The 23,745-nt window shown below is 39.3% G+C and overlaps 1 protein-coding gene across 5 annotated transcripts in view; it reads right to left on the bottom strand.

Moving 5' to 3' along the window:
- GAS2 (growth arrest specific 2) overlaps window positions 1-23,745 on the bottom strand; it is a 126,877-nt gene that overhangs the window by 22,882 nt on the left and 80,250 nt on the right. For 3 of the 5 annotated variants that reach the window (XM_059138468.1, XM_059138478.1, XM_059138458.1), the window contains one exon: window positions 17,972-18,025. The exons of 1 other annotated variant lie outside the window; for it this stretch is intronic. In XM_059138468.1, the coding sequence (XP_058994451.1) occupies window positions 17,972-18,025 (54 nt within the window). Of the gene's footprint in view, window positions 1-17,971; window positions 18,029-23,745 lie in introns of those variants that run through there. One more of the 5 variants, XM_059138492.1, reaches the window with a different exon arrangement.

Here is a 23,745-nt window from a genome sequence, read left to right as displayed (position 1 = left end):
AGAAACTTCCAGAACAGGCACTCAGATCCAAGTCTGCATGTCATGTTAGAAAAACTTGGGTGTTTCAGTCAGTTAAGCCTCTGACTCTTGATTTGGGCTCAGGTCACGATCTAAGGGTCATGAGATCGAGCCCCACATCGGGCTCTGCCCTCAGTCTGCTTGAGATTCTCTTCCTCTCCCTCTGTTTCCCCTCCTGCCCTTGCTTGTGCTCTCTCTCTAAAATAAATACAACTTGGGACACCTGGGTGGCTCAGTGAGTTAAGGCCTCTGTCTTCAGTTCAGGTCATGATCCCAGGGTCCTGGGATCGAGCCCCGTGTACGTTGCTTCCTCCTCTCTCTCTGCCTGCTTCTCTGCCTACTTGTGATCTCTGTGTGTCAAATAAATAAATAAAATCTTTTAAAAAAATAAAATAAAATAAATACTACTTATTTATTTATTTTGTGGGACTCTATCCCAGGACACTGGGATCATGACCTGAGTGAGACAAAGGCAAACGCCTAACCAACAAAGACACCCAGGTGCCCCAACTGACCTTTACTTTAAATTGCTTCATATTTTATAACAGCCTATAACAAAGCTATAAACACAGATAAGACATATTTCAGAGGTAAAGCATATTTCTTTTTTGTTAATTAATTGTGTAAAGTGATATAATTTTCTTAAATCTAGGGGTCATAATACTGTTCCAGGCTATCAGATTTTTTTCTACTTCAGCTGATCAATTATTGACTAGCAGATGATTTTCTAAAAGTATCTCTGTCACGTTACTGGCAATCCCAAGACAAATGACACCTCATAAGGCCCTGTACTTCTTCCTCTATCACAATAGTAATCAAAATAATTATGTATACCTTTATTTAACTACTTTCTTCATCACAACTTCATCTATTTTAGAAAAATAGGTTAGCTAGAATTATCTCCCTAGTGATTGACACAATCCCCAGTATATAGCATTAATTACAAATATCTATTAAACAATAACAAATAATTATCATGTAATTACTAATTAGTAAACACTGTGCTAAAGACTTTAAATGCAACATCTCATTTAATTTTCACATTAATCTTATGAAGCAGATATAATTACCAGTTTAGAGTTGAGGAAAATGAAACTGAGAGATGTTATTTATTTAATCACAATAAATAGTAAATCACAGAGCTGGGATTCAAACTCAGAGCACTTATTTATATATGATACTGCCTCTCTTAAATATATGAATGAGTGAGTAAGCCAATGAATAGATTGATTGAATTTGTTGATGATTCATGAGGCATTATAAGTCTTTCCCCTATTAGTACAAACCCTAGACTAATGAACAAGTCTAAAAATCATGTGTTCATGAAGTTACCATCACATGCTTTTACATGAGTTTTTCTCAACTCAGGGGACATTTGGCAATTTCTGGAGACATTTTTGGGTTTCAGAAGTGGGAGGGGAAGTTGCCCTGGCCTCTAGTGGGTAGAGGTTATGGGGGCTGCTAACCTTCCTACCTGGCACAGGACACTCCCCACCCCCACCCATCAAGGAATTATCAGGCTTATAAGTCAATAGTGACAAATCTGAGAAACCTTGTTCTATAATATATGGCTGTTCCCATGAAGTCAAATCATACTGAAACCATTCCTATAAAACACACACACACACACACACACACGTTTTAATCATCTACCCAACCTCAGCCATTTCTCGTTTCTCCTGCTGTTTCACTCACATGAGATTAACATGCAAGATTCACAAAATAATACTGACTACAGGAATAATAGAAGAGATGATGGTGGTGGCAACATTCATTTCTCTTGCGGGGCAGCAGTGCCTTGCTACAACCAGACTCAAGGAGGCAATGTGCAGCATTTCCTATGGCAGAGGCACTAGGACACCTTAAAGACAGATGACCACGTGACAAGCAAGAAGTCAGGAAGCCATTCCACTTGGGCCAGCAGCTACGCCCTATTACATAATTGAAAAGGGGAGGGAAATGCATAAATTCCCACAGACACATCTCAACATTATTTAACATTTGTTTCAAAATGACTAGCAAGGCGGTGCCTGGGTGGCTCAGGTCACGATCTGGGGTTCTGGGATGGAGTCCCACATGGAGCGCATATCAGGGCTTCTCCCGCTCTCTCTCTCCCACTCCCCCAGCTTGTGTTCCCTCTCTAGCTGTGTCTCTCTCTCTCTCTGTCAAATAAATAAATAAAATCTTAAAAAAAAAAAAAGGACTAGCAAGGAACCAAGCTGTTTTCAACCTCGAATACCAGTCAATGTAACATGTAGCAGAATTGCAGTTATGAATCTGGGCACTAGGTGGCAGCAGCACACAAATGCGGGATCATCCCCACCTGAAAAATTAAGTGTTGCTCTTGTTTAAATCCATTTGAACAAGAGAGGTAAACGTGATTTTTTCCCAGTATTTCTCATCATTGCCTTTTATTTAATTTACTGGACTGAAAACTTTGCAGTTGCTTTTTCTTCCGAATAAATATACTTTTCAACTCTAGAATATTTGCTTATGTGAGAGTAACAAATGCTAGGTGTGCATGTGTACACACACTCTCTCTATACATACACTATATACATATAATTATATTCATGTACATAAGTTGTATATATATTGCTTGTAATTGAAAAAGTGATACACATTCATTCTATAACAATAATGATAGTGAACATGAAATGATAATGTCAGTTACTTTCTATTGAGCATTTTATCTCATTTAATACTTTTAACAACTTTATGCAAAGGTATTAGCTTTCTCCCTTTGCAGTTTAATTGCTAAAAATCACAGAGATCGAAAAACCTGACCAGACTCACGCAGTATAGTAGCTACGTAAGTGGGATTCATGTCATACACTTCAGTGAGCTCCAAGTCTGCAAGATTTTTGAGATCAAGAATCTCGTCTTTATTTTCCCTCACCAAACATGGGTATGTGCTACCAATGTAGTAGATCAGTTGTAAGAATAGCTTGTGACTATTTGATGGTGTTAAGGAAATATAATTCATGTGACAGAATGAAAGCAGTGCATGGATGCATGTTAAAATGCGGATTACCCAGGCACCCAAGTAGCACAGCAAGTTAGGCGCCCAAATTTGGTTTCAGTTCAGGTCTTGATTTTAGGGTTGTGAGATCAAGCCCCACGCAGGGCTCTGTGCTCAGTGCAGAGTCTGCTTGGGTTTCTGATCCCTCTCCCTCTGCTCCCTCCCAGCCCCCTCTTTTTTTAAAAAAAGATTTTATTTCTATTATACTTATATAACAGAAATTTATATTATCTATTTATGCATTATAATTTAAATGTAATATAAATATATTATTTTAAAAGATTTTATTTATTTATATGAAAGAGAGAGAGAGAACAGCAGGGAGCAGCAGAGGGAGAGGGAGAAGCAGGCTCCCTGCTGAGCCAGGATCCTGATGTGGGGCTCCATCCCAGGACCCTGGGATCATGACCTGAGTTGAAGGCAAACGCTTAATCAACTGAGCCCCCCAGGTGCCCCAATAAATAAAGTATTTTTTTTAATGCAGATTACCAAGCTCTGCCCCAGACTAATTAAACCAGAACTTCTTAAAGAGAGTAATTTTCTTAAAAGTCTTCAGTTGACTCTAATATGCAGCTATCATTGACACCCTATAGTTGTGACTATGAGAGTAAAGTTTTGAGTAGTTTTCTTGCTTCTTTTTGATGAGCCCTCAAATACAGAATGGAAAATGCGAGAAAGCATGGAGAAGGTTATGAAAATGATGTTTGGCCCTAAAGGAGAACCCACACTGAGAACATCACACCCACGTGTGTTCTGTTATGTAATCAATCTTGTGACTTCAGTGACAAAGACGGGAATCTTTTTTTGTCTATTTTCATTAACAACATATTCATGCAAGGCCAAACTTCACAGAAGTTAGTGGTGCCTACAGTTAGAATCTTCTTTGTCCTACACTACTGATGACCTTATAGGATTTCAGCAAGATGTTCAAGCTGTATCTTAAGATGTGATTTTTTATTAATACCAACTCTAAATCACAATTATTGAACACGATGGACAAGTGGTAACCGACTGCTATACGAGTACATGGGTGAGTGGAAGGAGAGTGACTTGCTAAGTGAGGAGAAGATTCATGGCTGGTCTTCTTGGTTAATCTTCAAAGCCCACTATAAGGGTTGCTTGGTCATCTTTACCAGCATCCCTATCTAGCCAATTGTTTAAAAAATAACGAAGACTGGGTGCCTGTGTGGCTCAGTCATTAAGCCTCTGCCTTCAGCTCAGGTCATGATCCCAGGGTCCTGGGACTGAGCCCCTCATGGGGCTCCATGCCCGCACGAAAACTGCTTCTCCCTCTCTCACTCCCCCTGCTTGTGTTCCCTCACTCACTGTCTCTCTCTCTGTCAAATAAATAAAATCTTTTAAAATAGTAATAAAGATTGATGCTGACACATTCAATAAGACTCTCCTTTCCGTATTTTTTTAAACAAACTGATTTAAATGCAGATCCATTTTCAGAAACAAGGGTCTGGCAAAGCTTTATGATGGTTCTAACCTAACTGTGAGATATAATCAGGACCACTTCATGCTGTTATGAAGTCACCACGGCCAAAGTGGTTTGCCTTTGGAAAGACAAAATAATAAGTGAGTGGGGCTTTTTTGATGTTGCTGTTTGCTTGGTTGGTTTGTGTTGCTTTGGTTTTTAACCAAAGCTTTCATGGAATAAACGAAGTCCTTTTGCAGGACTTACCCAAGCGGAGGTCTGCCTTGTTACGTATCGTCCTCCTCTGTGTTCAGAATCAATCAAGATCGCTATCTGTAACTCAGCGTAAAAGCAATTTGTGGATGTGCTGGCATGTTGGCAGCTTCCAGAATTACAATGCCAACTTCTCCATCAAAGTAAAATCATCTATGTTAATCGTTTGTTTTTGTATCTGTCTTCCTGTAGCCTCCATCCTGAGGAGCAGCACTCAGCACTTGGAGGCTAACATCCCTTCCCATGAAGGTAATAACATTATCCAGCTTTGAATGGCAGAAAGCTCAGAGCGAAAAATCTAAGTGCTGCGTGCTGGTGCGGTGACAAAAGTCAAGCTGGAAACACGCATGGCAAAGAGTGCCCAAAGAGGCTTGTGATCCATACAGATTGTCAAGGCGCAGCTGTGGAGGTGACTGGGGCATTCCCAGATTCCCAAGACGCCAGCAAAGTCCTGTAATCGGCACGTACGTTGTTCTGTTCTGTCTATACTATCGTTCTCGAATATTAAGCAGCTGGTGATTCAGTGCCATCTGGCACTTCCCTGGTAAGCACAGCTCTGATACAGTATGAGCGCGTCAGGAGTAAAGGAAGATAGTTTCCGATGCGGATGATGTGTCAGGATGAGTCAGGGAAACCGGGTGAGAGTGTGGGAGAAGCTGAAGACCCCCTCACTCAGAATGAATAGAAAAAGAGGAGGTGGTAGGCTACCAAATGCTCTGTGCCCCTGACCTTCTTTGTCCATGCAGCCTATAAGGAGGAACCTTCTGAGTGCTGTGGGCCCTTTCTTGTTTCCCTCAGCAATGACACTGGGAAGCATGGGCCTGTGGTACATAGTGGAGGCCGGACTTAGATGATGACACAGCAATAACCCGCACAAGTGAACCAAGCCATCCCCGGTGTAGAATGTGATAGAGGAACTTTGGAGTTGTCTTAATTTTTTCCTCCTTTTTGTACTTGAGGAGAGAGGATGTCCTTGCAATGGAACCACAGGCTTTTGCCTATGATAAGTTAACCAGAGCCTTCTGTGGCCGTGCCAGATGATGCAAAATGGTCTACAAGGGAATCTAACCCGTGACCTCTGACCTTCGAGAGTCAACCACCCGTTGATGAAACCAGGTAGAAAGAGTATCAAGAGAGATGTCTCAGAGATGAAGGTTAAATGTCCTCCTACAAGAGTAGAGTTAGAAGATGACTTGCAAGAACATGTGTGCAGGGCTGGGTTTGGTTTCCAGGCCCTGGAGGAAAGATATGGGTCATTGGCCTGCACCCAGAGAGCACGGCCAGGATGGTGAAGAACAGAACCCAGGACACCTTGCTGGTGGGAAGGGCTGAGTGAATTCTGTGAGTTATTGGCTGCCACTTCATCTAAGCAAATTTTATATATGCCATGATTTTCCTGTATACCCCAGAAAGTAGATATTTTTATCTCCATTTAATAGACAATAGGCTCACAGAAGAGCCATGATGTTCCAGACAACATTGTTCAAATATGGCAGAGCTGGGGAGGGGAGGTCTAGACTGGGTGGTGAGGAATATACACAATCTAGGCTAGAAAGTATGTCTTGAAGATGAGCAATCCAGTGCTTTCCCACTTTTTCCCACAGACGAGGAGCTCTGAAATGATATCATGGCTGGTGCAAGTCGGCTTTACCCAGATTGACTGAGTCTTAACTTTGCTGAGCCTTCAAACAGAGGCTACTGCGTGCCAGTTACATGGCCCAGTAGGATCTCTAGTTCTCCCAGCAAATCTGTCACAGATGCCACGAATCTCCTTTGTACAGAGAGAATTCCTTCTCACAGTAGTTGCAAGCCTTCCTCAAAGGGACATAGAAACACCAGGGCTGCAGCGTGTATTTTATTCTAAAACCTACATTCTTTACACATCTCGTGCTGAGAAAGTCTGTCTGCAAAACATATTAAGAAATAATGTATCCCATTCTAATTAATCAAAAACAAAGCTGTGCTCTACAGAACACAAACTGATTAGCATAAAGAAACAATTAGTATACTACTTTGACCTAAGCCCTGATATTTTGGTGAGCCCAGGCACCGCTGGTGAAGATACCTTTGGTGAAGATACAAGTTCCACTTTTCCTTTCTGAGATGCTAAAATTAGCCTATGGACCCCCATGTCTGCAAGCAAAGACCTGGAGATCAAGGTGGGAACTACTTTGTCATATTAATATAAAAAGAATCCCCATCCATATTGTATTATATTTTATAATATTTTATCCTGAGTCCAATAAACCTCAGGGAGTTTACACACACATCTTTAATTAAAAGCACAGACCAACCGTGATGATCGGCTTTCCATTAAGGTTCCCAGTGAAAATCTGTGAGTTGTTAAAGGGGTTATGAATCTCTTCCTACAGAAACACGGGCACCATAAACACACGAGGGGTAATGAGCGCCAAGCTTTTCTCTCTAAGGGAGAAAAATTACAAAAGAGAAATGATAGATGGTGCTTGCTAGAAATTTTAATTAAACCTGTGAGTGAAAAATTCTGAGTCAGGCCAAGTGGCAGCTGCACTCAGACGTGACCTGCTGTAAAAGCAGAGGCGGGACCCACGTCAGGAAATGGAGCTCCTGTGAGAACAGCCATAATATCCTTGAATTTCATTTAATCCAGCGCTCCATAAGGTCTAGCTCTGAAGGGCCTTCTGGGAGATTCCCCCCCCCCCACCTTGCCCCAGCTGAGTGAATAACTCCGATTACAAAGAAATCTGCTTTTGGTTGCTTAGTGACAGCAGAGTGTAGACCCCAGCATCTTCAGTGTGTGTGCAAGTGTGTGTGTGTGAGTGTGTGTACTGTCCCTTGTTGAAAGCAGTGTGCCTTGTGTGTGTGTGTGTGTGTGTGTGTGTGTGAGTGTGTGTGTACTGTCCCTTGTTGAAAGCAGTGTGCCTTGGCAGACTGCGCTGCTGCCTTTGCTGCAGTAATTAAGTAATGAAAAGCCCTGACCATGGAAGATTCCATAAAGAATTTCCCTAAGAACTATGATTAAAGGATAACCACGATCCATAAAAAGATCATAAAGAAAACGGTTCCTTCTCCTATTGCCCTGCTTTACCAAAAGGGCATTTAGGAGGTGGATCTTTTCTCATCCATACTTCCATTTCCTGTAAGTTGCCTGACACTGGCCTGGTCTGTTAACGTCTACGGTTCTTACCCACACAGCTCTCTTTCGCTTTGGGGGCTGTCAGGAGGTCAAATGTCCTTAATTCAAAGGGCTTTGTCAATCATCATGCATTAAATAAACATCAAGCATCATGACTCTTCTTTTTCCTTTGTCTCTAAACTTCACTTGCTCTCTTTCATCCCACTGTTTGAAACTCAAGAGACTTATGTGGTTGATTGAATGTAATCCTGAATCCAAGTGACAATTAAACTGCTTGCATGTCAACACATTTCATGAGAAAAGTGTGCTCTTTCTTTTTAAAAGCCTCCCTGGACATTGGGGAGGGTATGTGATTTGGTGAGTGCTGTGAAGTGTGTAAACCTGGTGATTCACAGACCTGGGGATAAAAATATATGTATATAAAAAATATATGTTTATAAAAAATAAAAAATAAAAAAAAAAAATAAAAAAAAAAAAAATAAAAAAAAAAAAAAATAAAAAAAAAATAAAAGCCTCCCTGGATGCGTACGTCTCCTGTATGGATTATAGCACAACAAAAACAAAAGCCGCTGCTCAGAAGAAGAGATGGTTTTAGTATCTGTGACTCTTGTGCCTTTCATTTTTATTGCAAATTACAGAACCAAAGCCTTAAATCCAAGGCTGCAATTAATGCGTGCTGATCAGCCTTGTGGTCACCGTGCTCACACCTGATCTCTGTGACATTTACTCTGATATCTGGTGAAAGACACAGTCCACTCACGGTAGCTCCTATCTTCCTTGAGAGTAGTAGAAACATAGTTGGCACACATCTGCCTAGTATAAAGGCCACTTACCTCGTCTCCCCTGCAGGGAGGTGAGTCAAGTGAGTCTGGAACTTTCCTTAAGTGCACAGGCACGGTGCCCCTTTCATCATCCTTTCTTCCATATTTCTGCCTGGGGCACAGAGACATCTTAGACCATGTGTTGGATGGCAGAGAGTTGAGCTGAGAAACCCTGAGTGCCTGAGGACTTGGAAGAACAGAGTCATCCGAGCAGCCCTGGACTTTGACAGTAGAGAAATACACATCTACCTTCTTTAAGCTGCCCATGTTGTGTTTGTGTCTATCACAGCCAACCAATGAAATTACTTTTCCACATCTTCGTTTTCAGAGTCCCTCAAGTTTCAAGAATTCTGCATTATGTCTTGACAATATCTCTTTATTTCAGGGCAATACAGTTGAAAATATTAGGTAACTCTCACATGCAAGACCAAGTACTGGGAGTCTGATGTACTGAGAGAAATCAGTGGGCACAACATGAGATGTACCCCTCCAGTCCCTATAGGGTGCTTGGGACCAGTGCACCTTAACATAGAAACTGAATGATCAGGGGCCAAACATGGGGAGGAAGGAAGTTTTGTTGGACAGCAGGACATTATGGAATAATGACTTAACAATGAGATGTTAGGCAATGGGCAGAGAGTGGAGGTGCATTTCAGAAAAAAGAACAATATTTCCAAAGACCTTTGAGGAAACAACACATGTGTTGAAAGAAGAGAAGTCCAGTGGTTAGAACAGAACAAGAAAGACACCAGAGGTAAGGTTAGAGGAAGTCAGGGTGCAGAACTTTCTACTTTATTCTCCATCATCTCCCCATCACTTTCTAAGATAGGGGGATGGACCAAAAAATGAGAAAGAGGACAAGAGTGCATCAGGAAGAAAATTCCAGGGCCCATTTTTTCAGAAATTTTCTCGTGGGTGAGGAGTTAGAATTTACACCTACACCAGAGAATCAAAGTAGTCCCAGATTCTCGTTCCCCCTCCCCAAAAGGAAAAATACTGAAGGGAGATAAGACAACGCTTAATGGGACCATTGTTTTGCCCTAGTTTATATAAGAATGAATAGACCAGACCAAAATATGCAAGTCATCTCTCTCAACAGAACAATTCTTGTTCCCCTCTGTCTCCAAGCCTTCTCATTTGCAAATATAAAGAAATAAATATAAATCTGCTCTTTGACAGAAGCTGGCTTCTCAGATTTTTTTCCCTTTGTTTCCTACATACATTAATGCCTTCCACTGAACCAGTGAATGCATAACCTCTTTCAACAACCCCTGCTGCACTGAGCTGGGAAAATGCTATAAAAAGGATTAAATAACCCGGGGAGGACACTAGAGGGCAGGTGTTACCTTTGCCTCTGCTGCGATTTCCGCCCACGGACTGACAACCCACCACTAGGACTGTAGGGATGCATGCTTTAATTGGTCTCATTTTCCAGAACTGTTCAAATATAAGGTAATAAATAAATAAATAAATAAATAAATAAATAAATCTGCTACATTTCTCCTCAAATACACTGAGCTTTGTACTTGATCTCCCTGTCATTCCTTCCCTGTTTTTCTCAAGTCGGACTCCTTCTCCTGGTCTAGGTCTTAATTCAAAGATCACCTCCTTGAAGAGGCCATCCTTCAGAGCTTTACCTAAGTCACTCCTCCTAAATCCCATTATTCTCTGCTGCATAAAATGTTTCCTTTGACATTGACCAGAACCCCCAATGACCTTGTGTATTTGCTTACTTGAAGATAATCTGTCTCTACTACAGAGCATTCTCCTCAAGGGCAGTGAGGGACTGTGTCCTACTCACCACTCCCCTCTCAGAAGCTAGAAGATGATTTATGTAATACCCACTAAATAAATGAAGAACCCTCAGTTCTTTGAAACGAGTACTATTATAATTCACATGACGGATGGCTTACAGAGATTTTTAAAAATTTGGCCAAAGTTATGCAGCAAGTTGATGGCAGAATCACACTGACCTCAGAGACTCTTGAAAACTGTATTTCTTTTTATGATTTTTTTTGGGGGGTGGGGGAGGTAACTTCCTATAAGAAAATCACCATTTCGGGGCGCCTGGGTGGCTCAGTGGGTTAAGCCTCTGCCTTCGGCGTAGGTCATGATCCCAGCATCCTGGGATCTAGCCCCGAATCGCATTGGGCTCTCTGCTCAGCAGGGAGCCTGCTTTCCCCTCTCTCTGCCTGCCTCTCTGCCTACTTGTGATCTCTCTCTGTGTCAAATAAATAAATAAAATCTTGAAAAAAAAAAAAAGGAAAATCACCATTTCAAAAATCTAGTTTCTTCTTTGCCTCTTTCTTCTGTTCTATTAATATCCAATGAAGCCCACCCTCAAATACTAGTCACATTTTTCTTTTTCCATTCTTTCTGTCACCGTTTTAATCGATGTTCATATCCTATGAGTAACCTCTTACTTAGTTGCATTTGCCTTGAGTTTCTTCCTGCGGCAATCAATAATTCTGTATATAAACCTCTCCCAAATTAATTGCCTTACATTTCAATTTTATCATGCTCTTGATCAACACCTTCAGTTGCTGTCTAATGTCAAAAAGAACAGTTTTTTACTTTGTTTTCAAGGCCCTCCACAGTTGCCCCCATTGTGCCTTTATCACCTTATTCCCTACTTAAACGCTCATGTGAGCTCCAGCTAACCTGGCCTTTTCACTGTTTAAACATCTCCTGAATTCCTCCTGTTCTTACACCACGCTGATCCTATTGTCCTCCAAAAATGCTCTCCCCCACCCAGATTTCATTCCTTTCTCAAAACACTGGTGAATTTCCACCTTCTCTTTGAAGGCTTTCCAGATAAATCCCACGCACGTGGATCCACCTGTCTCTAAATTTTTCAGTGCCTGGAATAGTGTCCAGCTCATTGTTGGTGCTCAGCAAATTTTTGTCAAATGAATGGCTGGATCTGTAGTTGAAATCATACCCTGTCTTATGGCAACCTTTATTTTTTCTTTTTAAATTTTATTTGTGTTATTAATTCTTGGATCCCTTCCCAACTGTAACTTTTGAGTTATGAGCCATAAATTCGATTCAACTCCTTATATCTTTTGTCTGACAGATTACTCCACATGCTTTAACTGTCAATAGTCTTATTGATAAACTTGTACTCTCTGATTTGTGGTATGGCTCAGAATTTAACAATAACTGCACAGAAAATGATAAATCCTACAGACCTTATCAGAGAGACCACTTGAGATTCAAAGTTAGGTCCCTCCTTCTTCTTTAATTAATGTCTTACCATCATTGACACATTGTGAAAGCAAATTATCAAGTGGGGCCCCTTGTTGTTGGAATACCTAGCTGTATTCCTTTTTAGCTTTTTCGAACCTCATGATATGATAACCTAATGGTTCATCATGTGCCAATGACATAAGGACACCAACTAGGCACTTAAGATAGAAACTAGTATAAAGCAGGGTTCATACACTTCAGAGCAGCAAAAGGCAACATCCACAAAAGACATACTGGCCAATGTTGTATTTTCTTGGTGTTTAGTTAGTACCATCATTCAATATATGCCATGGAAATTCAGAGACAATACAAATTGGTGATGACTGGGGCATTATGGGAAGATATCTGAAATTCTCTTGAGCAAGAGTACAACTATTATTAGGTCCCTGTGTGTGTCTAGCTAATCTATACAGTCTCGACCTTCTATACCTTTATGATCTGCCACTTCACTTGAATAGCTTTATATATACTTTAAGAGAAAGACAGATGACACCGTCAACTTGCTCTTTGATCATTTGGATACTGATTTCTTCCAGTCACAAAGAACCACTGATGTCAAAATAGCCACATCCAGTCCCTCTCTTCTATATTATCCTGTTCTGTCTTATTTCTTATTAGTACATGAGAACAGCCCACTTATTTATCGATCTATGTAGGGGCCGGCAAAATAGGGCCCATAGGACAAATCTAGCACTCATGTTACTTTTATAAATAAAGTTTTATTGGAATACAGCCATGCTTAATTCATTTTGCATTGTCTTAAATGGCGTTTGTGCTAAAACAATAGAGTTGAGTAGTTGTGACAGAAACTGTAGGACCCCCCAAAACCTAAGATACTTATATATGGCTTTTTACTATCTGACCCTTGTCCTACCTGCTTATAGTCTGTCTCCCCACAGCAGAATGTGAAGGGAGACAGTTTTGTTCACTGTTCTAACCAGGAAATTTGTATCTGGGACATAGTAGGTGCTTCATATCTGTTGCTGACCACTCACAGACTTAACCAGAGAGGATAAGTTGCATTAACATGTACCTCTAAGAGCTCTGAACTTGATCCCACATCTGGAATCACTGCTTTCTGGGCATAAACATAATGAACTCATGTAAAGAAATTTGTAAATGGCCAAAGAATACTCTGGGGATGATTCTTGGCCCAAGGAATAGTTTTCATTGAAAAGGACTTGGTCTCACTTCTGGGCTTACTGGGGGCAGAGCACTGTATTTTTTTTTTTTTTTTTTTTTTATAGCCCTGCTCTGCTAAATGAAATACACACTAAATCAGCAGGCAGACCTGGACTGAGAAACTAGGTAACATCTGGAAAATAAGAGCTTAGGGTAACAGATTTCTAAAAGCTTGTTGATAGGAACACCAACCTGTGCCTTTTTTATGAATTTACTTGACTCCTGTCGATTGATATTACCCAGAGGTTAAAACAAAAAAAAAAAAGGAAGGAAAAGAAAATTAAACATCACAGTTGTAAGATCTAAAAACACCATTTCCTGTCATTCTCTTTTAGTTTCTACAAGTAACTTACAATTTTATTCTATGTAAAATTCTCACCAAAGAAATAATACTAACTTAAAACTTAAAAAATTATTAACAAGCAGAAATTCTGACCTACTGAAACCCAGCCAAAATCAATGTGCTGCTTTTTAGATATTTTGTTTAAGGGACAGTGTTTCAATTCTGAGTAACCTATATACTAAGATAGCCCCACCCAGTATACCATAATATGCATTATATTTCAGGTTTTTATCAGATAGGTCTCCAGGCTGAGCTGCCAGAGTCATGACCAGCCCACTTCCCAAGCCAACATGGTTGGAGGGTGTTGGTCCAGTGTTACACCCTTTCTATTCCACCTCTGCACTAGAGCCTGCGTGATTTGCAATGTAGTCTATTCCTATCTCTCCCCACTGAAAAGTGCTTCACACCTCTGCACTGCCTTCAGGAGAAAGCCAAAGCTCTCATAACACAGGAGGGTCTTCATGAGATGGTTTTGGGTGTGTGCCTACCCCAACTCTCCCCTTGCCTACATGGCCCTCTTCACTCTCTCCTCCCCTTGTCTTCCGGTCTGAAGGCAGTGCTTCTAGGAATTCTGATAATGTCTCATTCTTCCTCTTTTTGTCCCTTTCTCTTCCCTCCGGTGCTTCTGAGCCTTTGTGCATGCTCTTCCCTTTCTGATTCTGCTTGAAACACTTTCCCTTCTACTCTTGTTCGCCAACATCAGTTGTACTCTGACTCTCATCGCAGATTTCTCTTTCCCCTGGTAGCCTTTCTGGATTCCCGAAGTCCGGGTTAACAGAAAAACTCCAAGATAGGTAACGCTCTATTGGGAACTCCAACTCCAAATCTAACCCCAAGAAACATATCAAATGAAAGATTAATGAAAAGTAGATTTCTAACTTATTTTGATGTCACCCCCAACATGCTCTAAATTCTTAAAGTCAAGGTACAAGTTCTGCTTGAAGCACTGTTCCAAAGCAATTCAACTGAGTCTCTTAGATAAATTTTCAAATGCTTTGCTACCAAACAAATCAACAGTCCAGAAATTGGTCTTCTAAAATATGGTAGCAGTGTACTGTTCAAAATGGCACACGAAATATATTTTAATCCAAGACATAACTCTTGTTTTGAAATCTTTCACATTAAAGAAGTCAGGGAGAGAACATGGATAAAGATAAGCTCCTTGTGGTAGCCTCAAAACTTGGCAATATGAGAACACACTGGGTTATTCTAGAGAGATACTGGTTACAAAGCAAATTGGTTCGAAGACCACTGAATATGAAAGTGAGCAAAAAATGAAAACGGAACTTCGATGTATTTAACGAGGAATGTCCAGACTGCAAACACTGGGTGGAGTTCTTTTAAGTGCCTCCAACACCTCCTGGGCTAGCCTCTGGTTGTGTGGAAAGTGCTGTGATCTAAATGGTTAAAATGATGTCTGCCATCTTTTTTATAACCTGCGGTGGCAAGTGACATTTTGGGAATAAAAAGAATTGATGTCGTAAGTGCTGATGACAGCAGGCAGAAAATATAATCTTGCTTGAGAGAGAACAATAGTTCAAACGGAATAAGTCCCAAGGTGGGTGGCCAATTTTAGGCCTATACAGACAGGGCCAGATTTGAAGGAGGTCTAAATTGGAGAGATAGGATTGAGGTACAGCCGTGGATATTAAGAGGGAAGAGGATTAGAATGTATGTTCCACCTGTGGAAAGGTGTTTGAAACGAGGTAGGGAAAACTGGAAATGGGTACTGAGTTGGCTAATGAGACTCAAGAAAGAACATAGCCTGACAGCCTCCCCTGCAGGAGTCAGAAAGCCCACAGCTTGAGCTTCCTCCAGGGAACAGTGTGAAAGCAAAGTGGAACCACAAGAGGCAGATTACAGCCTCCAGGAGGAGGAAGAATTAGGGGATTGGCCTCTGCTAGCCTCAGGGATGGTAGCCACCTTGGGTCCAAGGTGGAACAAAACTTCCTAAATCCTGTGTGGCACTGTCTAGAAAGCTCTTAGTACTCTCCCAGAACCTCCTGGGTTCAAGAGTCAAAGAAGAAATAACTCCTGGAAGAACCATGCTTACCAAATGATAAAGTTTAGCTCCAAACACTTTCTTTGGGCGTTATAGGATTTCTGAGAAATGCCTCCAGGAAGCAAGTCTAGATATTGATTTTAACTCCTTTCACTCCAATGAGGACAATGCCAGTGTTGTCATCCTATGTCTGTACTACAAAGAACAAGGGAACCAGGATAGGGATGTCACCTTAAAAAACTTGGCAAATTATACTCCTTTCCTTTTTGCATCTTCTCTGGGGAAAGACGGGAAGGCAGAGAAAATCAAGAAGAGAATTCTGCACAGGTTTTAGCCTCCCCAAAGGGAGATGTGAATTTGTCCCCAAAGAACTGGCATGCCAGCCTCAATACAAAACTCCCCTATAAAATGTACAGTGCCTTCTGAGATCACACTAACTTCAAAGATTTTCTATAGAGACTCACCCTTAAGTTATGAAGAATCATGGTGTGAACTGGCAGGTAATCAGGTTCTTGACTTTCTAGCGCAATCTATATGCTCCTTTAAAAATCTTTGAAGTTAGAGTGATCTCAGGAGGCATCACGGATTTTTTTTTAACTATTTAATTTTCAGGGAAGCATGGAGAGGTGCAATGATTTAAGTAGTAAAAGAAACATAGTCACTCATATTCTTCAAACAAAGAAAACCTGCAAGACAATGTCTCTTCTTTAACCAAGTGACATCTGAATAGTGACAAGGGAAAACTGCACCCAGACAGCAAGAGTGGTTCAGTCGTCTTTGGTAATAATAGATGGGAGTCAAGGCTGTCACAGCCAGATTAGCGCACCTGATTTAGATTTCACCTTCACTTAGTAATAACTTGCCTCACAAGGTCCCTACGCAACGTCTTCCAACAGGTCCAAGAAAAGTTCCACCCAGTGTTTCGGACCCCCAACTGGGTCCCACACTCTGATGTTCTGCAACTTTCCCAAGTTAATTGAGAAGACCTTAGAAGTGACTTTACGGGGGACACCTGGGTGGCTCAGTGGGTTAAAGCCTCTGCCTTCAGCTCGGGTCGTGATCCCAGGGTCCTGGGATCGAGCCCCACATTCAGCTCTCTGCTCAGCAGGGAGCCTGCTTCCTCCTCTCTCTCTCTCTCTCTTTGCCTGCCTGTCTGCCTACTTGTGATCTCTGTCAAATAAATAAATAAAATCTTAAAAAAAAAAAAAAAAAGAAGTGACTACGGGAACGCATCTCTGTCTCTTGTCAATTATCAGTATGGGTAACAAATTAAATTCTGTTTCATTGTCAGAATTATTAGCAGTATATGACCATTATTTACATTGTAAAATATGATCCTTACAATGAAACAGAGCTTACAGATCAAGGGCATCCTCAGGATTTCTGGTAGTTGTCAGATCAGAGAGCACCTTCATATATTTGGTAAATGAATCACGGGACAAATTATGGATAAAGAAATGTATTTAACAATCGAAGTATATTTAGAAATCTAGACTAATTCTCATAATTAGCTTCAAGATATAGTCATCGGGTATAAAGCTGAGTTTACAAAATGGGGCATTTCTAATAATCATTTTATAGTTATGTGGAATAGATGAGTTACTTGAATAAGCTGGTTTTTTTTCTAGATCATAATTGTTGATATTTGAAAACTAAAAAATGAGCCAACATTTCTGTTTACACTGGCAACCTCAAGGCATTAAATTCACACCCTATTCCATTCCCCACCTCTTTAACTTTTATTGTACTAAAGTGGTAAATCACATGTGTTTGTTAAAGCACTGCTAATACACGGGGAGGTTAGGTGTGGTGTCAGAAGACAAAATCTGGCAGGGGCCCTCAAGGTTCCATGTGTTAAACCACAAAGGGCAATTTGTGCAAAGTGAATAGTATGGAAATATAATGAAGTGATACTGTGTTTCATTTTTATCCCACAAGTACCTTCTTTTAAATATTTTTTTTTTAAAGATTTTTTTTTTTATTTATTTATTTGACAGAGAGAAATCACAAGTAGATGGAGAGGCAGGCAGAGAGAGAGAGAGGGAAGCAGGCTCTCGCTGAGCAGAGAGCCCGATGCGGGACTCGATCCCAGGACTCTGAGATCATGACCTGAGCCGAAGGTAGCGGCTTAACCCACTGAGCCACCCAGGCACCCTCTTTTAAATATTTTAAAGCAAAGACGAAGCTGATACGGGAGATAGAAGCCAAATCCAGGTTTATACTTTCAAATAATTCTAATAATCAGCTCAGGAAGGAACACACTGGAGCGTGGAAATTATACTAAGAAAAGACAGAAATCACTGGGTTACTGTCTGTGACCCATGCGCAGTAAGCCCCACGTTGCTATTTTTACAAAGTATTATGGGAAAACCAAAGAAGAAACAACATTTTAAGACCTTACTGGAAATTTGAAAGCAGGTACAATATTCACCCACGGATGCCCAACTACCCTCATTTAATCGAGGCCCAGGCTCCACAGTGAAAGCAAAGTGGTGAGGTTTCCCCCTTACTTATCTAAGTAATTACCTTAAATGTCTGCTTTGCTTTGGCTGTGGAGACATAGTAACAACCATGAAGACCCTACTGAAACAAGAAGATACAAAGTTCATAAAATGCTCTTCGTCTCCATTGCAGAGAAGCACAGGAACATCACCTGAAAATGCAAACTGGGATCTTTTGTGACAGGATTAGCGAAAACCTTTGTTCTCAAGCTGCAGTAAGAAGGGTTCCTCTACTGCCCTGGATCCTAGAGTGAAGGGAAGTTTTCTTGCCTAATAATCCACTGTCAGTGATAACGGAAGCGTACACAGTCTGGGAATTGTAGACTGTGCTGGCCATTGTCATTTTAAAACACACATGCTGGAGCGATATATTTCCTGGAGACTTTCGGTCTTCTGCTCCTTGCTCAGAGCTCTTGTTAAAATCATGTGATACATGCAAGGTAATTTTGCCGGAGAAGCAGACATTAAGTCTGTGTCTCGATTCCATCAGAAAAGCATATACACTCTAGGAAAGATCTAATGAAATACGAGAGAAAATTAAGTAAATGAAATGTTTATTTTCCGCATGAAACTTCCTATTTTAGGGGAAAATCCTGCCATCTTGTTTTGACTTCACTGGTGCCCATTCTCCTTATTCATTTGGACCTCTTGCTTTTATTACCAAGGCACTTGCTTTTACTATCAAGGCACTACCATTTTGTTCACGCTCAGAAAATTGTATGACACACAAGCTATGCTACATTTCCTTCTGTTGTAGTTTAAAATGTATGTAGAATTCTAATCTCACAATGTTCACAGACTCACAAGGAGACACCTAGTTTACCTGAAAAGTCATTTATTGAAAACTATTTAATCAGAATTGAAGGATGTATCCAGATTCTCTGCCTAAGCATCAGAGTTCCAAAGTGAAGTCATTCTTGGGAAATATTTGCTTCCCTTCCCATGATTGGATATTATCATGGCTGTAATTTTTTTATTATTCAAAGGGGAAACTATTCTATGTATAGAATATTCCAACCTTACCTTTCCTCTAGTTGATATATATGAGTGTGTTATCGATCAGATCTAAGGACGCTGTACATGAAGGAAGATCCTAGTCAATCTTTGGTGCCAAGATGTCAATTAAAATTCAAGTTTCTCTGGAGTTCTTTCAGTCCTCACTGGGAAATTTCTTTTTGTTTTAAGATATTGAGTTAATACAGGCGATAGATAAGATTTTCAAGGTTAATTTTGAGAGACATTCCTCTTTTTGCTTCCGAGAACACTTCTAATTCTTTGTCACGTTGACTGCAGATAGAGAGGGGGTAGAAAGGCATTTTGTGGACATCATGATGAAAAAGGAATTTGTTGACATATACTTTGCAGTTTAAAGTGCCTCTCTGTGCAAAGCTGAAGCCCACCTTAGTCCTATCAAGTTGGCAGGCAACAAGATATTAACAATTCCCGTAAGGTTCTGTGTGTCATATAAGTTTCCGTCATTTTTCTGTCAACCCAGGACTTCAAAACATCATGATTATTTAAAAACAAAGTCCCAGACTGAATAACGTAATCATGGCTAACACACTGGTGAATGATGACAAATCAATGGGTAACTATTTGTCTGGGTGTTGACATTTTAGACTGTGACTCTTGAAGATCTTATGCCTAATGCCAAAGTTGAAAGAGAGATTTGAAATCATCCCTGCCCTTCACATGCCTTCAAATGAGGCTTCAGACATACTACTTAATTATCTCTGCCTCACAGATTCTCTGAGGCTGGATTAAAAAAAATATATATGACAAATGACATGTTTAGAACAAAAGAGACTGTTAACCAAGGGAAACAATAGATCTAACATTGGATGGGTTGGTTTAAAAAGAGGAAGAAAAACTCCTTTAAAAGGAGCTATCTCAAGTAATTATAATTTTTTCCCATGGAGTTTATAGTAACCTAAAATTTTTCTATAACACAAAGTAGATTATAAGAACTCTGGGGTAAAATGTAGGCCTTTCTTTATAGTAGCCAAGAGCATTAGAAGAACAATATGAATGTAGTGTGGGGGTGGTTAGAAGTTGGTAAGATAAGAAAGTGTGTAGAAGAAATGACAATGTAAAAGAAAGCTACAACTAGAAGACTAATGTCATTAAGTAATGACTTCTTGCTGGTGTTCTTTTAGGGAAACAGGGTAAATATTGGTAAATAACTCACCAGGATTTGGATTTTTTTGGTAACATCAGGATTATTGCTATAAAGCAAATTGAGTATATATCCTAAGACCAATATTAAAATCAAATTCTTATACCTTGTTCCTCCTAAACCTACACAAAGATTTCCTCAAGATCTTAGTATGCTTCTAACAAGATGGCAGGAATTGGCAGAATATATTCTAAAATCACACACAACCCAGCTTCAAATGAAAATGTTAATACTAATAAAATGGGAACACACCATTCCGGTGAACTAAAATCTGAACGAGTAAGGTTCTTGCAATGAAAGTCTTGGCAGTTAGGTGATAATGGCACCTGCTGGGTCTAGGACTGAAAGTTTATGTTTTTACTGAAAAACTGAAATTCAAAAATGCCAAGTTTAGAGGAGAAATGCAAGCCAATCTAAAATGACTGAGTCATGCAGACAGTTAACCAATTGATTTTATGAAAAAGATAACACTAAATAAATGACTCCTAATTTATTATAGTCAATGTTGCAATAAAAAACTTCCACCATCTTGACTACATTCAGTCCAAACTCAAGATGGCCACATTTGCAAAGTGTCTCTTATGAACCTTGCTACAAACCATTTATGTCACTTGAACCCATGGGATATTTGTGTTTTAGGTATGTATGTATGTATGTATGTATGTATTTTGTTTTTATTAGGCTCCATGCCTAACATGAAGCTTGAATTTATGACACTGGGATTAAGAGTTCCATGCTCTACTGACTGACTGAGCCAGCCAGGCACCACAAATTATGTACAATTTACAATGATAGATAGTACGTTGGTTTGTTCTTTGGCTTCTAGAAGACTCATCAGTGATTCAAACATGACACATTGTGTATAACGAAACACAGTTTCATTCCTTTCCCTTTCGCAAAACATTTTATTGTATGGAACTTAAAATATACAAAATTTAATATATAAAAATATGATATTATTTAATCCTAGATCAACCACTTGCTAGCTGGATTACCTTGGGAAAGTTGTTAAATCTCTCTTATCTACAATTTCCCCCTCATCAGAGAGATATAAAAATTAACAATCATACTGATTTCTCTCACAAAGTAATGAAAATAAAATGAGATGATGTGTAGGTGAATGTACTTCACAAATCATACAAAACTAAGATACACTCTACCACCATGAAGTACCTGGATAAAAAGTTAGGGACAGATGTTATTTAAAAATCACTTGGCATCCATTTTTAGGGAAGTTGCTTTCAAAAACATAATTTGCTATGCCAAAAATGTTCAGATTATACTTCCTCTTAAGTTTACTGTAGACCCTTTAATAAAAATATAAAAATGTACAAAAGACAATTTCACCTCCCTACTCCACCATAGCATGTATAGGAAATCCTTTCATACATAATCAGGTTAAAGGGTCTTAATTTTAGCTGCATAAAAGCAAATTGTAAATGAAAATATGGAAATAAATAATTGCAGTAAATTGAAAATACCCCTTAGTATCCTCATTCCCATAATAAACTTTGGCTTCAGAAGACTTTTCAAATCTGGTCAATATATTGAAAAGAAAATCAATGAATATGTTGAACAGTGTGAAATCCATTCTGGCTAGTTTTTCTGATTTTTCTTTTTAGGGGGTGTTATTGACTTATAAGACTCTTTGCTTCCTGGGTACCCTTCACTGGGTACACTGCAACAGGGGTTAGCTATTCAATTCCATTTTTCAGAGCCCACCCACAAAAGTCTAAGCAAATTAGGAGCTGTACATGAAGTGTGAGTCACTTAACAATGGATGCTGAAAAGCTGAGCAGCAATACTCACAATATGACTTGCCAAAAGACTAGGTGGTCTGAAATAGAATGAATAATGTAGAGTTAAAACCATGGGCCTTCAAATCAGATCTATTGAATTCAAAGAAAGTTTGACTATTAGAGCTTTGTGACTTTTGAGAAGTAATTTGCTCACACATGCTTGGTTTCCTTACTGTTAAGGCAAAGATAATTATAGTGCCTATCTCAAACAGTTGTGAGGGCTAAATAAAAGAATTCAAGGCAAGTGCTTAGAAAAGCAACTGACACACAGCAAGCATTTAGTGAGTGGTAAATAGTATATGTAAAGAAATATAGACAAAATAAAACATTTACCTTTTTTTCACAAAACCCTTAACTGGAGATATTAGGCACACACACACACACAAAAAATCAATGTGAGAACTTTATAACAATCAAAATGCCAAATCACTGAATATTGATATTCAATATTCAATATTGATATTCAATATCTATATTGATATTCAATATCAATATTGTGCCTTTTCATTACATATACATAGATGTGTGAGTATATACACATATACACACACACATATTACTATATAAGACATACACACAGGCAAATTTATCTTAATGGCAGGAAGGCTATAGCAATACAGAAATTGGAAATGCAGATCACAGGATCTAGGCTTCTCTTCAATGAAGCCGCTTAATTTTCCAATGCTTCTGTAAGTTTAAATAATTTTGATTTGTGGCCAGTTTGGTGGTGGTGTCTATTTATTTAGCTGCAGTGCAATGGCAAAAGAAAATGATTCAAGGTGAAATAGAGTCACACATGTATTGTACAACTTAAAGGCATGGTAAATCCCATTGGAGATGAATAAATGGTAAATCCATGGTAAATCCCATTGGAGATGAATAAAAATGCTTATCATGTCAGCTGAAAAATACATGAAATTTTTAAAAACCTTCTCAATGCTAAGTGGCCAATAGTGACAAATTCTCATGGGAAAGGGATCTTTGGTTCTAAGTCTTCATTTATTTATTGTTCTTTCACACTTGATCTACCTTTTAACATTTCAATGAAGGGAACAGTGAATTCTCCAATAAGAACACAGAGAACTATCTCAATATATTAACTAATCTTTTCATTCTTGTAACATACCAGATCACTTTTTTTTTTTTCTTGCTTTCAAAAGTGGTGTCCAATGGTGTATTGGGTGCAATCTTGGACAAAGTCAAGTTTGAATTTCTCCATGTTTAAAGATTTTCAAATTCAAGAGATAAATCTCAGAAAGAGAGATCTCCATCAGGTAAATTTTTTTTACAGTAATGATTAATCACTATTTATTTTGCATTCAACCAAGATCTTTGCCTTTCCCAAGAAAAAAAGAGGTGAAGAGGACTTATTACCATTTGCAAAGTCCTTTGAGAGATGTGCTACCAAAGTGTAAATTATATCCCTGTTATTCACTCAGCCTCATTGCACATGAATAAATTACAAACCAATGAAAGTGTCTTTAATGGAGCAAAATAGTCCCCCCCCCCAAAAGAATTTAAAATCTGAAATTAAAGTGTTTGAATACATTTTAAATGTCATTGCTTGCTTTTCCTGAATTAGTGTTCAGTTTGGGGGCAGTTGGGCAAAGAAAGGGATCCAATTTGGGTTCTAATAACAGCCTCCCTTCTCTCACCATGGATTAGAACACTAAATGCTGCCTAAGATTTTACATACGTTAGAGGCAAACATGGCCATAGTTTTTCATAGAAAAGAAATATAAGCTATGAAATAGCTTTGAAATCATAATCACCGCTCACATAAATTTTTAAATTAGATAAAATGTTTAGAATCATGTCACTCAC

This window comes from Mustela lutreola, chromosome 1 (assembly GCF_030435805.1).
Source record: "Mustela lutreola isolate mMusLut2 chromosome 1, mMusLut2.pri, whole genome shotgun sequence".
NCBI lineage: Eukaryota > Metazoa > Chordata > Mammalia > Carnivora > Mustelidae > Mustela > Mustela lutreola.
The sequence above is the reverse complement of the archived record's forward strand: the minus strand, read 5'-3'. Positions and strand labels throughout refer to the sequence as shown.